Here is a 16,476-nt window from a genome sequence, read left to right as displayed (position 1 = left end):
AGACGCCGGTGCCGCATAGCGCACACAGCGGCGGCGCACACAGCGGGAGCCGGGAGGACAGCAGGGGAGATCAGGGCCGGCTCCAGGCTCCGACATGGCGGCGCCAGCGCGCGGCGCCCTTTAAGGGTGGCGCGCTGCGCGGCCGCTCGAGTCGAACATGCCTCGAGCCGGCCCTGTTCCCCTCCCCCCACACACACCCCACCCCTTACACCTACCAGCACCTAAACCCCGATTTTGAGTGGGCCACTCTAAAAAGTAGGGGAGATTTAGGGGGCCAAACATTTCAGCTTTAATATAACATAAGTGAAGATTAAAATGTACACGTGCCATCAGAGCCACATTGTGCTCTTTCTATGCCATCAGACTCTTCCTCTGCAATACACCAGCATTTGTCACACATGTCACCATACTCACCAGCTTCTGACAGTAGTGACCCTTATTTACATTACGCCATAAAGTATGAGCGCAAATTCATATTACGCCACACAGTATGAGCAGAAATTCATATTACACCACACAGTATGAACGGAAATTCACATTACGCCACACAGTATGACCGGAAATTCACATTACGCCACACAGTACGAGCGGAAATTCACATTACGCCACACAGTATGACCAGAAATTCACATTACGCCACACAATATGACCGGAAATTCACATTACGCCATACAGTATGAGCACCACACAGTATGAGCGGAAATTCACATTACGCCACACAGTATGAGCAGTAATTCACATTACACCACACAGTATGAGCGGAAATTCACATTACGCCACACAGTATGACCGGAAATTCACATTACGCCACACAGTATGACTGGAAATTCACATTATGCCACACAGTATGAGTATCATCACCTATATTTCTATATGCTAATATTATAAGAGAGGTGGTGCTACCATACCAATCTCATCATTGTATAAAAATAGTTACTACCTGTAGTAAAAAATAAAAGGATGAGATCTATAAGTGCACTCCGGAAATACTGAATTCTTGGCTCAACTAATATATGTACGTAACCCTTCTTATTTTTTTATTTTTTTCATGAGTGCATTCACAGATCTCATTTTTTTGGTTGGGAGATAACTTCATGTATATACTGTATACAGTAAGTTTAAAAAAAAAAGAGATGTAAAAAAAGGGATAGATACTGTATGTATATATACACTGCTCAAAAAAATAAAGGGAACACTAAAATAACACATCCTAGATCTGAATGAATGAAATATTCTTATTAAATACTTTGTTCTTTACATAGTTGAATGTGCTGACAACAAAATCACACAAAAATTATCAATGGAAATCAAATGTATTAACCCATGGAGGTCACACTCAAAATTAAAGTGGAAAAACACACTACAGGCTGATCCAACTTTGATGTAATGTCCTTAAAACAAGTCAAAATGAGGCTCAGTAGTGTGTGTGTCCTCCACGTGCCTCTTATGACCTCCCTACAACGCCTGGGCATGCTCCTGATAAGGTGGCGGATGGTCTCCTGAGGGATCTCCTCCCAGACCTGGACTAAAGCATCCGCCAACTCCTGGACAGTCTGTGGTGCAACGTGGCGTTGGTGGATGGAGCGAGACATGATGTCCCAGATGTGCTCAATTGGATTCAGGTCTGGGGAACGGGCGGGCCAGTCCATAGCATCAATGCCTTCGTCTTGCAGGAACTGCTGACACACTCCAGCAACATGAGGTCTAGCATTGTCTTGCATTAGGAGGAACCCAGGACCAACCGCACCAGCATATGGTCTGACAAGGGGTCTGAGGATCTCATCTCGGTACCTAATGGCAGTCAGGCTACCTCTGACGAGCACATGGAGGGCTGTGCGGCCCCTCAAAGAAATGCCACCCCACACCATTACTGACCCACTGACATTCTCCTTGGCGTCTCCAGACTCTGTCACGTCTGTCACATGTGCTCAGTGAGAACCTGCTTTCATCTGTGAAGAGCAGAGGGCGCCAGTGGCAAATTTGCCAATCTTGGTGTTCTCTGGCAAATGCCAAACGTCCTGCACGGTGTTGGGCTGTAAGCACAACCCCCACCTGTGGACGTCGGGCCCTCATACCACCCTCATGGAGTCTGTTTCTGATCGTTTGAGTAGACACATGCACATTTGTGGCTTGCTGGAGGTCTGGTTTCTGTTGTAAGTTGTAACAGAGTGGGGTAATATCTGTTTTAACTAGAGATGAGCGGATTCGGTTTAACTCGGATTTACTCGGTTCTCAAAACGGCATCTGATTGGCTATCCAAGACACGTGACATCCGTGAGCCAATAAGATGCCGTTTTGAGAACCGAGTAAATCCGAGTAAAACCGAATCCACTCATCTCTAGTTTTAACCACCATATTTTTTATATTTCTTCCTCTATGATAGCTAATAAGGAGTTTGTATTAATTGAGACCCGGTAGGGTCTTGTTAGTAGTTATAATAGGCCACAAGGCTTTGGTGGCTTTAGAGATAACCGGACTGGCCAAGGTGTATTCGAAGTGGGTTCTACATTCAATCACCCGCATACGGGCAAAAACAAAATACATTGTGTCACATCTTGTTCTTTATATATACCATGTACTCTTATTTTTATTCATTCATTCATACTCAAAGAAATGTGCACTTGCCCAGAGTATGCAAGATCACACGGATACCGACTCTGACACTGCAGACGGTGATGGGGATGTGCTGAGGGGGACAGCTTTCCTGGCAAAGGGGGTGCAGCTCATGATTGAGGCCATTAGACATGTGATAAACATTACTGACACACCACCTGAGCAGGTTGAGGAGGCTTACTTCACTGACAATAAGAAAGCCTTGCTAACCTTCCCAGCGTCTAAAGAATTAAACGCTCTATTTGAACAATCCTGGGAAAACCCAGAGAAAAAATTCCAGATCCCCAAAAGGGTTCTGGTTTCTTTTCCCTTCCCTGAGGAGGATAGAAAAAGATCGCAAAACCCACCCATAGTTGACGTATCTGTCTCCAGACTGTCAAAAAAGGTGGTTTTACCTGTCCCTGGCTCTACCGTGTTAAAAGAACCGGCTGATCGTAAGATTGACACTACACTCAAATCCATATACACTGCTTCAGGGGTGGCGTTAAGGCCTACTTTTGCCTGTGCATGTATTTCTAAAGCTATAGTAAAGTAGTCAGGCACGTTACTAGAAGACTTAGATACAATGGATAGAAGTGACATTGAACTGTTTTTACATAACATACAGAATTCTGCGGGTTTCATGGTGGAGTCCATGAAGGACCTGGGTACGCTGAATGCAAGGATATCTTCCACATCTGTCTCAGCTCGCAGGGGACTCTGGCTACGCCAATGGTCTGCAGACGCGGAATCCAGGAGAAGTGTGGAGAACCTACCATACACAGGTCAGGCTCTATTTGGGGAAGCTTTCGATGCTGTGGATTTCCAAAGTCACCTTTTCTTCCCTCAGCTCCACCTTCTACGAAGAAACCCTTTTCTTCATCTGCATCGCAGTCCATTCGGACCACTAAGACAACAAAAGTCCAAGCCTCCTACCACCTTCTTTAGAGGTGGTCGTGCAAAATCCAAAAAGCCTGCATCTGCAGGCTCCCAGGACCAGAAGCCTGCTTCTGGTTCCTCAAAGTCCTCAGCATGACGGTGGACCGCACAGCCTGGGGGACGGGCTGGTGGGTGCGAGACTCAGACGTTTCAGCCACGTCTGGGTGTCATCCGGCCTGGATCCCTGGGTACAGGATATCGTATCCCATGGGTACAGGCTGGAGTTTCAAGAACTCCCGCCTCACCGATTCTTCAAATCAGGCTTGCCAGCTTTACTGACAGACAGGGCTATCCTACAGGAAGCCATCCAAAAATTGGAAAAGTCAGAGGTCATTGTTCTAGTTCCACCTCATATGCAACACAGGGGTTACTATTCATACCTTTTCATGGTACCGAAACTGGATGGTTCAGTCAGACCGATTTTGAACTTGAAATCATTAAATCCTTATCTGAGGGAGTTCAAGTTCAAAATGGAGTCTCTGAGAGCAGTGATCTCAGGTCTGGAGTAGGGAGAGTTTCTGGTATCCCTGGATCCACATTTTGATCTGGCCACTGCACCAGGCTTATTTCAGATTTTCACTGTTAGACAGTTACTATCACTTCCAGGCACTGCCATTCGGTCTCTCCACAGTGCCCAGGGTGTTCACCAAGGTGATGGCAGAGATGATGGTTCTCCTCTGCAGACAGGCAGTGAACATAATTCCATATCTGGACGATCTGCTGATAAAGGCATCAACCAGGGAGAAGTTGTTGCAGTCCATTGCTCTCACGACTCATCTGCTCAGGGAACATGGTTGGATCATGAAACCTTCCAAACTCACATTTGGAACCGACAAGGAGAGTGTCTTTCCTGGGGATGATTCTCGACACGGAAGTGCAGAGGGTTTTTCTACCGGAGAAGAAAGGGTTGGTGATACAAACAATGGTCCGGGATGTCCTGAAGCCAGCCCGGGTATCGGTTCATCAGTGCATTCGACTTCTAGGGAAGATGGTTGCCTCCTACAAGGCTCTACAGTATGGAAGATTTCATGCTCGATCCTTCCAACTGGATCTCCTGGACAAGTGGTCGGGTTCTCATCTGCATATGCACTTGAGGATACGCCTGTCACCGAAAGCAAGGATTGCCTCACCTTCTGGAGGGCTGCAGGTTTGGGAATCAGGACTGGATCCTTCTAACCACGGACGCAAGTCTCCGGGGATGAAGCACAGTTACTCAAGGGGAAACCTTCCATGGAAGTTGGTCAAGTCTGGAGTCCAGTCTTCCAATAAACATTCTGGAACTAAGAGTCGTGTATCACGGTCTTCTCCAAGCGCCCCATCTTCTGCGAGAGAGAGCCATTCAAGTACAGTCGAACAATGTAACGACGGTGGCCTACGTAAACCGACAGGGCAGAACGAAGAGCAGAGCTGCGATGTCAGAGGTAACAAGAATCATCCTCTGAGCAGAAAAACATGCGTTGGCGCTGTCAGCAATTTTCATTCCGGGAGTGGACAACTGGGAAGCGGACTTCCTCAGCAGACACGCTCTACATTCAGGGGAGTGGGGCCTTCATCCAGAGGTTTTCATGGAGGTGACAAATCTTTGGGGGTTCCTCAGATAGACATGATGGCCTCCCGTCTCAACAAGAAGCTTCGGAGGTATTGTTCCAGGTCAAGAGACCCACAAGCAGTGGTGGTGGATGCCCTGGTGACTCAATGGGTGTTCCAGTTGGTGTATGTGTTTCCTCCACTTCCACTCATTCCAAGGATTCTAAAGCTCATAAGGAGAACAAGAGTTCAGGCAATCCTCATTGCTCCGGACTGGCCAAGAAGGGCTGGGTACGCGGATGTTCTTGGTCTTCTGCTGGAAGATCTGAGGCCTCTTCCTCATCGGGAGGACTTGCTACAACATGAGCCGTTCACTTATCAAGACTTACCGCGGCTACCTTTGACGGCATGGAGGTTGAACGCCATTTATTAGCTCGGAAGGGCATTCCGAACAAGGTTATTCCTACCCTGATACAGGTTAGGAAAGGAGTAACGTCTAAACATTACCATCGCATTTGGAAAAAGTATGTATCTTGGTGTGAATCCAAGAAGTTTCCTGCAGTGGAGTTTCAACTGGGACATTTTCTCCTCTTCCTGCAAGCAGGTGTGGATATGGGTCTGAGGTTGGGATCCGTAAAGGTCCAGATTTTGGACCTATCCATTTTTTTCCAGAAACAGCTGGCTTTCCTACCTGAGGTTCAGAATATTTTGAAAGGGGTTCTGCACATCCAGCCTCCCTTTGTGCCACCTACGGCACCCTGGGAACTTAACGTGGTGTTACAGTTGCTCCAATCGGATTGGTTCGAGCCTCAACAGGAGGTTGAGGTCAAGTTTCTCACGTTGAAGGCTTTCACTTTGTTGGCCTTAGCTTCTGCTAGACATGTGTCGGAGTTGGCGGCTTTGTTTTGTAAAAGCCCCTACTTGATCTTCCATGAAGATAGAGCTGAGCTCCGGACACGTCAGCAGTTTCTTCCAAAGGTTGTGTCGGCTTTTCATATCAACCAACCTATTGTCGTGCCAGTTGCTACTGACTCCTCATTTCCATCAAAGTCCTTGGATGTTGTAAGGGCGCTTAAAATCTATGTGAAGAGGACTGCTCGTCACAGAAAATCTGACTCTCTGTTTGTCCAGTATGATCCCAAGAAACTTGGGTGTCCTGCTTCTAAGCAGACGATCTCTCGCTGGATTAGGTTCACTATCCAGCATGCATAGTCTATGGCAGGATTGCTGTGTCCAAAGTCTGTTAAGGCCCACTCTACTCGTAAGGTGGGGTCTTCCTGGGCGGCTGCTTGGGGTGTCTCGGCTTTACAGCTTTGGCAAGCGGCTATTTGGTCTGGGTCGAGCACGTTTGCTAAATTCTACAAGTTCGATACTTTGGCCTCTGAGAACCTTAAGTTTGGTCAATCAGTTCTTCAGGAGCCTCCGCGCTCTCCCACCCATTCTGGGAGCTTTAGTACATCTCCATCATACTAATGTGGACCCCAGGATCCTCTAGGACTTAAGAGAAAATAGGATTTTAATTACCTACCGGCAAATCCTTTTCTCGTAATCCGTAGAGGATGCTGGGGGCCCGCCCAGCGCTTTGTTATCCTGCAGTGGGTACTTGGTTCAGTACTGCTTTGTTCTTAGTTAAGTACTGCGTTGTTACTTGGATCAGTAATGTTATTCAGCTGTTGAGGAGTTTTTTCAAGCTAGTTAACTTGTTTTGCCTTGTTTGTGTGAGCTGGTGTGAATCTCGCCACTATCTGTGTAAAATCCTTCTCTCGAAGTTGTTCATCTCCATCGGGCACAGTTTCAAGACTGAGTCTGGTAGGAGGGGCATAGAGGGAGGAGCCAGCCCACACTATTAAACTCTTAAAGTGCCAGTGGCTCCTAGTGGACGCTTCTATACCCCATGCTACTAATGTGGACCCCAGCATCCTCAACGGCAGGCATTCCCAACCACAGTCCTCAAGGCACACCAACAGTGTAGGTTTTAGTGAAATCCAGGTTTCAGCACCGATGGTTAAAGCAAAATAACTGAAGTACTAATTAAGTCACCTGTGTTCAAGCCTGCATATCACTAAAACCAGGACTGTTAGTGTGCCTTGAGGACCGAGGTTGGGAAACACTGCTCTACGGACTACGAGAAAAGAATTTACTGGTAGGTAATTAAAATCCTATTTTTCCTACTCTGTAAAAGTTATAAATAAAGATTTTTTTTTAAACTACACATTTCTCTAAAGAACCCCAGTAATAAATTATTAGCTTTCCTATTATATCAATATCTATACCCCACATTCACTACATCAATACCCCCCACCCATATACACTACATCAATCCCCCTACTTCACATTCAGGAATCAGCATTACCTTCACATTACAGCAATGAAGTGTAGCAGAGCAGAGGGTGCAGAGATGCCACGTACATGTGCACAACATCTACAGCGCGTGGAGAGAGTCTGGGTGTAGCCCATCATCCCCAGAAGTGCTGTACATGCCCCCAGAGTGATGAAAATGGGGGTATCACAATGATGTACCCACTCTTTATTGGGTCACACCCAGGCAACATGGGGCATGACCTAGTGGAAGGAGATGTGGCTTCATAACACGCCCCCATTTCTATCAGTCTCTCGGAGATGCTGGGCTCGTGCCGCACTTTGAACAGATGCCTTGAGCATGCACTCGGTATCCGATATGCAGAGTAGCCGTGAGACTGACTGCCCCTCTTTCCCCCAATCCCCCCCCCCCCATAGGACACTGTAGCCCGCGAGTGGGATGGTGGTGCAGTCCCTGTACACAATACAATTTAATGTGTCTCAAATAGACTAAATAGATGGCTGAACTGGAGTGTTTGATGGTACTTTAATTGCCGACCTATATACAGCATGCTCTCTCCCTGTATCAATAAAATATTTGCAAATAGGTATCATTGTACTGTAGGAAGAAAACACGAACAGCACACTGGGGGTCATTCCGAGTTGATCGTAGCTGTGCTAAAATACATTTAGCACAGCTACGATCATGTTCCCTGACATGCGGGGGGATGCCCTGCATGTCAGTGCCGGCCCCCCCGCAGAAGGGCAAATGCATCGCCCAGCGACGATGCCTTTGCACTTCAGGAGTAGCTCCCGGCCAGCGCAGCTTTAGCGAGCTGGCCGGGAGCTACTCCTCGCCCCCCTGGCCCGCAGTGGCTGCGTATGACGTCACGCAGCCGCTGTGGCCCGCCCCCGTTCGGTCCGGCCACGCCTGCGTTGGCCAGACCGTGCCTACGAAACGGCAGCCAAACGCCGCCGTTTCACACCCTCCCGCCCATCGATTGCCTCTGCCTGTCAATCAGGCAGAGGCGATCGCTGTCCTGCTATGGCCTTGGGCCGTCCGGCATGCGCAGGCGCATTATGGCAGCGGCGCATGTGCAGCAGGGACCCGTTCGCTCTGCTGCGTTAAAATGCAGCGAGCGAACGGGTCGGAATGACCCCCACTGTGCGTTCAGAGTGAATGCCAGGAAATAGGGCATGCTGTTTAATTTCTGCTAAATCTCTGAATGCTTGTGTAAACATTTATTTAATATGATTCAAGCAGGGAACGCAGATCAACGAAATTGTACCACTGGTGCAGGGTATCTGCTCATGTATACAAATGAATGAAGATTGTTCTGCCTTCACTGAGATGTTACCTTAATCAAAATTAGGCAAATAGTAAAACCAGTTCTATTTTCCAATAATCCCATTCAGATCTGATGGTGTGAAGAATTATATTTATTATATAGTAGAGTAAATTGGTAAAACTGTAAATAAAATGATGGTATGCAATTACAACATGCACAGATAGGATAATGCAGTGCAAACACATAAACATGCAGGATGCTGAAATAAAAACAAAGTATGCAAACATTAAAAACAAATCACATGTCCAGGAGTATGCTGGAATACATACTCACTGTCAGCAGATCTATAATGCAAATTTTAGGGATGAGAAACTTACCATTGGATGCTATGCTGAGGGAGCACGTGTGGTGATATCTGGCTGAGACCATGAGGGAAGTAAAATGGATGATTTCAGTGATTTCTTCCCAGAATACACTAGGGAGCTGGCTAGATGGGGCTAATAAAATAAATGAATGTAAATACAGAAGTAAGATGATATAACAAACATGCTGAAACATGATATATAAAAATTGTACTGAAGGCATGACAATGATGTTACAGAACCAGCTGTCAGGAGTTCTCAGTCACTGCTCTTAGGGGCTAATTCAGACCTGATCGTAGCAGTGCAACGATCAGCCACCCTGACATGCGGGGGCACGCCCAGCACAGAGCTAGTTCACCCCGCATGTCTGGTCCTCACCCCGCCGCACAGGTACAAAAGCATTGCACAGCGGCGATGCTTTTGTACCTGAAGAGTAGCTCCCTACCAGCGCAGCTCCTGCGCGCTTGCAGGGAGCTATCCATCGCTGTCCAGGACACAGCGGCTGCGTGTGACATCACGCAGCCACTGTGACCTCCGCCTGCGTTGCCCGGACTGCACCCCCATAACGGCGGCCCAATGTCGCTGGCCCGCCCACTCCCGCCCAGTGAACGCATCTGCCTGTCAATCAGGAAGAGGCAATCGCTGGGCTGAGATGCTGATAGCATCTCTGGCATGCACCGTGCACTTCGGCGCCTGCGCATGTGCAGTTCAGACCTGATTGCCTGCTGTGCAAAAATGCACAGCAGTGATCAGGTCTGAATTTGCCCCTTAGATCACTATGGGCCAGATGTACTAAGCCTGAAAAGTGATAAATATCACAGTGATAAAGTACCAGCCAATCGGCTCCTAACTGTAATTTTTCAAACACAGCCAGTGACATGGTAGTTAGGAGACGATTGGCTGGTGCTTTATCACAGTGATATTTATCACTTTTCAGGCTTAGTACATCTCCCCCAATGTGACCTAGTTATATATATATGCAGCGATATGTATGATTTATTTTTACCTGCACTTGTCACACCAGTAGAGAAAAAAAATCATTTAGGGACACATTTTATCGATGAAAGATTACCAAGGTAGCTGCATTGGCATTACTAGCTGGGGGCATATAACTTCAAGACAGTCTCAAGCAGTGGCTTCAGTGGAATTGGTGTCACTCAATGCGCACTGGCGCACACTGCGTTCACCTTCGGGTCAAAAAGGTGGCATGGCCTAGTGTCTGTGATGCCATGCCCCCTGGTGTATGATGTGTATGATACTCTCGTCACACTGGGGCCTCAGCCTCTCGTTGCACAATGTGGTTGACGAGTACATGCGCACACCATCCATCACTGCTATTACTGCTGCTCAGTGGCACCATTAGAGGGGGTGACACCAAAATAGCAGAGCAGCACTTTTTTTGTCACACCCTCTGAGGGTATTACTTGGGGGTGTGGTATGTTAGATAGAATAGACTTAGGTCGTCAGTGCCTAGGTCGACCACTATTGGTCGACAGTAAGTAGGTTGACATGTACTAGGCCGACATGAAAAAAGGTCGACATGAGTATTTTTTTAGTGTTTTTTTTGTGTTGTTTTCTTCATAGAGTGGCGGGGAACCCCAAATTAGTGCACCGTATGGCACTCGCTTCGCTCGCCATGCTTCGGGCACGATGTCTCACTGCGCTCGGCACAGGTTACCGTTCCCAATTGTAGTCCAGGTGGCTCGTAAAGTATGAAAAAGTTTAAAAAAAATAAAAAAAAAATGAAAAACTCATGTTGACCTTTTGTCATGTCGACCTAGTACATGTCGACCCAGAGTCCCTGTCGACCTAGAAACCATGTTGACCTACTTACTGACGACCAATAGTGGTCGACCTAGACACTGTCGACCTAAACCTAAGTCTTGTCGACCTAGAGACCGAATCCCATCACCTGGAACGTTGATTACTCTGATGGGGCTGGGAGATGATGTATTTAATCACAGCTCTATGAAATAACATTTTTTTTTTTCATATATTTTATTGGCTATATAACCTCACCAACATTAGAAAAGCCATAGCCATACAGTTTATGTAAAAACTCATTGTTTGAGTTTTTACATAAACTGTATGGATATGGCTCTTTCTTGTGTTTGCTCCCCAGGTCAAAAGTTGCCAACCCTCCCCTGATGTCCAATATTAAAAATGTTTAAACTGTTTACAGTAGACATATTTAGAAGTCTAACTAAACCGGTAAATATGCCTAGAAATACCCCAGGGCATTTAGCTACACTGCGAATGGGAAAATGCACACAGTTCTGGGAACAGATTTTGGTTGAATAAATTATAATGTTTAAATTATTTAAATCACACAAATCTGTGTGTCATGACTAGGGACCTTTTTTCTAGGACATAAATTTTAGTGACAAATGGAGAAGGTCTGATATGTTTTTAGGTTGATGGAACAAGACGCATCTACATGTGAACAGAACATTCTTTATGTGACTGTTCTGTTTGTTTCTTTGCAAAAGAGTCTCTGCATTCTATTCTGCTATGAGTAGATGAGACCCAAGATGAGACACAGCTTCCCAAATAATCAGACCTATAATAAGAACTAGGTGATTCATCGCGCCCTACTGGCGCTCTTCACATGGCCCCTTAGCCCCTGCACGTCCTTTGGCCGGGTAATATTTGTATTATATGGAGTATTACATTCAAGGCTAATGTCGGTAGTGGTTACATATTTTACGAGAAAGGGTATGCAATGGTTAAGGGGGCGTAGGCTCTTGAGACGGCGTAAAGAGCGGACGCAGGGCAGGATGAATGACCTAGTGTGTTAATAATTTGCTATGCGTACATAATTTAGAAATAAACAGTGAGATCATCCAAAAATGCAGGTAGGCAGGTGGAGCATAGGCAGACGGTGTACGGTAGGTAAAACATCGAAAGAAGCAGGTAAGAAGGGCATACTTGAATGCAGGGCGTTCAAAACGACATACAGAAAGGCAGGTGGGCTAGGCTAGGGACATGCAGGGTGTTATAGAGGTGTTGTAGAAATACATGTGGGTAGGGAAGGCATAGAGAAATGCAGACTATATATGACTATACAGACCCCTCCCCCTATATAATATCACACAGTGTGTGTGCTAGGGGTTATCCCTGCTTATATATGACTATACACACCCCTAATATAAGATCACATACTCAGTGTGTGTGGTGGGAGCTTATCCCTGACTATACACACCCCTGATATAAGATCACATACTCAGTGTGTGTGCTGGGGGCTTATCACTCATGCACAGACACAGGAAGATGTCAGGCGTGGGTGTCCCTCTCCCTCCCCGGACTATCTACCCCTTTGGCCACAGGGCACAGTCCGGCGGTGGATTTATCACCTGGCGGAGGTGGCAGAGTCCATCATGCCCATGTGTTGGGGCTCCTGGGGCGCTGGTGGTACAGCAGCAGATGCGGGGCCGTGATCATAGGGGCCTCTTCTGCACCGCTGCCAGGACACGTGTGGAGGAGGGAGCCGGGGAGAGCACAACAGCACTACCAGGTTCAGCAGCTGCAGCTCTCACACACGGTGGCATGACGCACCAAGCATCACTGGCAGCCAGTGGCGTAAGTTCGCCCCAGTAACCCGGAGGCATGATAAATGTTGGTGACCCCCCCTACATACTGTATACACACACACCCTTCATATGTAGCTATCCGGCACTCATGTTGAACAGCGTGCTCAGGTGCCTTTCCAAATAGTAATATAGATACACTTACAAAGTGGATGGCACTCCAAGTCAGTCATCACAATAAAATAGACACCAGCATACCTATATAGCACACCGACAGTACTCCCTCACCCAACAGCGTGTCACAATGTAGATGCTTTGGTGCAGTGGTGTGCTGATATACAGTATATATATATATATATATATATATATATATATAAAAACACACAAACGCCTCTTTCACTTAAACACACACACAAACGCCACTTTCACTTAAACACACCCACGCCTCTCACACTCACGCCTCTTACTTACACCATACTTACCGACTTTCGGGCTGCTCTCTCCGGGAGAGAGCAGCTGGTCGGCTCAGCAGGGCAGGCGGGCAGTGTGGTGACGTGCTGAGGGGGGCAGGCCAGAGGCGGAACAGGGGCGTGGTTGCTGGACGCGTCATGTAAGCCACACCACCCACTGTGTAATGCCACTATTACCGGCATTATACAGCAGGGGGCGTGGCTATGATGACGCGATTCAACAAGAATCGCGTCATCGCCTGCCCGGACCGCCCACTTTACTCGCTAAGTGGGCGGCCGGGCAGGGGGTGACCCCTCAAATCGGGAGACTTGCCTGCTCTTCCAGTGGGCCGGGATGGTCACCCGAATTTCGGAAGCCTCCCGCCCATTCCGGGAGGGTAGGCAAGTATGACTTACACACGCCTCCTTAGTTTAAACACACACATGCCTCCTTCGCTTAAACACACACACTTCCTTCGCTTAAACACACACGCCTCTCACTTACACACGCCTCTCACTTACACACACACCTCTCACTTACGCAAACGCCACTCACTTACACATGCTTCCTTCATTTAAACTCACACACACACACACACACACACACACACACACACGCTTCCTTCACTTAAACACACAAACATGCCTCTTTCACTTACACACACACACATACACACACATATGCCTCTCTCACACATACACACACACACACACACACACACACACACATGTCTCCCTTACACGCATACATGCCTCTTTCACTTATAAACACACAAACAATAACAAACACATACTTCCTTCACACACACACACACACACACACACACACACACACACACACACACACACACACACACACACACACACACCTCACTTAAACATGCACACTTAAAACACAGTGCTGCCAATATTTATTAAAGACCCCCCAGCACCCCTCCCCTTTCCAAATACACACACCCCCACAGTGCAGTTTGAGGCAAGTGCTGCTAGTGCCTACCTGCTGCTATCAGCCCAACAGAAGAACAGAGAGCTTCACTTGGCCAGCTCATCTGGAAGGGCCTGGCAGGAGCTGCGTTCTGGAGCTCCCCCTAGCTGTAGCCACAGCCAGCTCTCTGTATATACTAGGAGGCAGCTGCGAACAATCTTCAGGGTCAGGCAGCGGGAGACAGTGGAGAAGATGTGCCCCCTTGAGGTCAGGAGCCCGGCGGCAGCCGACTCCACTGCCTCCCAGAGTTCCGCCCCTGCTGGCAGCACCGAGGACGGAGGCCGGAGCGGTAGGGAGAACAGGCCCGACACACACAGCGAGCACAGCAGGAGGAGGGGCGACACACCAGATCTGTGACTCCGCCCAGCATTGTGACTCTGCCCAGCGTTAGCAAATGAGTCACAAAGTCACAGATCTGGGCAAATATATAGGAGATAAATAAAAACGTATCAATTACTTTGAACTCTTACGTCATTTTAGTGGTGGCACAGTCACACAATACCTTTCAATCCACTTAAGCAGATTTTAATTTAGGCAATATATATGTTTTATAATATTATTATTTTCCTTTATTTTTAAGGCACCACAAAGTTTATGCTGCACCGTACACTTTATATGCCCACTGTAACAGTAACAGCAAAACATGACACATCACTTGTTCAGTAAATGTAAAATGACATATGATTAGACAATACAGAGCACAGTAAACCGACATACAGTACAGTACTAGGTAGAATGATGATTAGGGCAGGCAAGTGGAGGTCAGTCAAAGGGATAAGAAGTCAGTCCAGCACTCAGGGGCGTATTTATCATTAAATATTTGTGGGATATTATGCCCCCCCTCCCTTACCACCCATTCAAAATAATAATCCTTTTTGGGTGGCTCCCATAATACTTTTCAGATGTACTATGAAGGGATAGACGCGGATATCTCTAATATCTGGCACAGTCCCTCCATTTTCATCCGCATATACAGCCTCCATAGGGTTCTACGGTTGCTGCTATGCTGGCAGATTTACATTGCAATCTGGAGCTTGGTCCTGATAGATAACACTATCTTCAGATGGCAGTATGAAGTAGTTTATGGGCTACTGTTTGAAAAAAATTTAAGGAGCGGGATCTGGAGGATGCTTCTCTGTCGGCCCTCGGTGGCGCATGTGCCAGCTGATGGCCCTGCATGTGCAGTGTGTCCCAGGGACCCAAACCATAAAGCAGTGTAATAGTGATACGCTATCACACTGCTTCCAGCTCTTCACTAGGATAGGCTCTTATTGCATCCCGTCTCGTGGCAAAAGAAACACAATAAGTATGCTTAAAAGTATACATTTGCACGTTGCAAATTTACTTGAAAGTAACACATCCATATTAAAAATGCAGATTGTAATATATATATCCCCTCAATGAGCCTGTACCCAACAAAGGATGACCACACAGAATCAGAGTTATTGAAATGTGCTAGGAGACAAGGGACAGGAGCACTGGAAGCAAATATAGTGATGGGGTGAAAAATGAGGATGGATGGCCCTGCCTGTGAGAACTTGCATGCTAAAGAGATGGGAGTACAGTTGGAGGGTGAGCTGGGGAGAAACAGAGAACAGAGGAGGAGAAGAGTGGATATTTAGGAGGAGGTAATACATTATGGGGATAATATCGATACATTATGGGTCAGAGTCAGAATCCTTGTTTCGCCAGTACAGATACAGAAAATTGCATATGCTTGGTTCTGAAGCATGCACAGAGTGAAAGTATGCAACTTGATTTTCTTACATTTGTGTTGGATATGCAGTAAGCACTTTACAAATATATACATATATATATATATATATATATATATATATATAATTATTTTTTTATTTCAGAATGCCGTGATATTTTGTTACCTATGATAACCAAAGAATTGAAAGCCTGGCTGGAACAAGGAAGGCAAGAGCTGCCCCAGATGAAAGAGAAGAAGTTGTGTGTAGATTTACTCAACAGTATTCTGGAGGTGCTCAGCAGCCAGGATGTGGTAAGTAGGGTAATGACTGCATATAATTAGTACTCTTCAGGAGTTTGGTGCCCCTCACTCTACCTTAAAAATAAAAAAAAGGAAAACAAATTGCCCCCTTCCCGATCACATCACTGCTCCTTTCATTTCAGGGCCAGTCTGGAAGCCTTGTGATCGCCAAAGCAGCCCCAACGTCACCCTACTACCACCTCTTTGACCACAATTTGATTCCCATTGTCCCACTCCTCTCAGTTGTAAAATAAAATATTAAAACAATAAGTTGTAATAACAAAAAAAAGAATCACCTGACCTCATCAATTTGGTGTGCAGCCCCCAGCAAGTGCCGCATGTGTCTAGTGGGAAATCCACCACTGCCTCCACAGTGATAGGAGCTGGGTGCCGCAGTGTGACATTAATCTGCAGCACTTGGCTTCTGTCACTTAAAAGGAGCCAGCAGTGCTGGAAGAGTCACCTGCACGCCACCGGAGTGAGGTAATCGTGTCTTTCTTCCATGAAGCCAT

The 16,476-nt window shown here is 46.8% G+C and overlaps 1 protein-coding gene across 4 annotated transcripts in view; it reads left to right on the top strand.

Annotated features, from left to right (window-relative positions):
• Positions 1–16,476, top strand: part of DOCK2 (dedicator of cytokinesis 2) — a 1,781,615-nt gene that overhangs the window by 908,445 nt on the left and 856,694 nt on the right. For all 4 annotated transcript variants that reach the window (XM_063928256.1, XM_063928254.1, XM_063928255.1 and 1 more), the window contains exon 26: positions 15,828–15,976. In XM_063928256.1, coding sequence (XP_063784326.1) covers positions 15,828–15,976 — 149 coding nt within the window. The remainder of the gene's footprint in view (positions 1–15,827; positions 15,977–16,476) is intronic.

The sequence above is a fragment of the Pseudophryne corroboree genome, chromosome 6 (assembly GCF_028390025.1).
Source record: "Pseudophryne corroboree isolate aPseCor3 chromosome 6, aPseCor3.hap2, whole genome shotgun sequence".
Classification (NCBI taxonomy): Eukaryota; Metazoa; Chordata; class Amphibia; order Anura; family Myobatrachidae; genus Pseudophryne; species Pseudophryne corroboree.
This window is presented reverse-complemented; position numbering and strand designations above follow the sequence as displayed.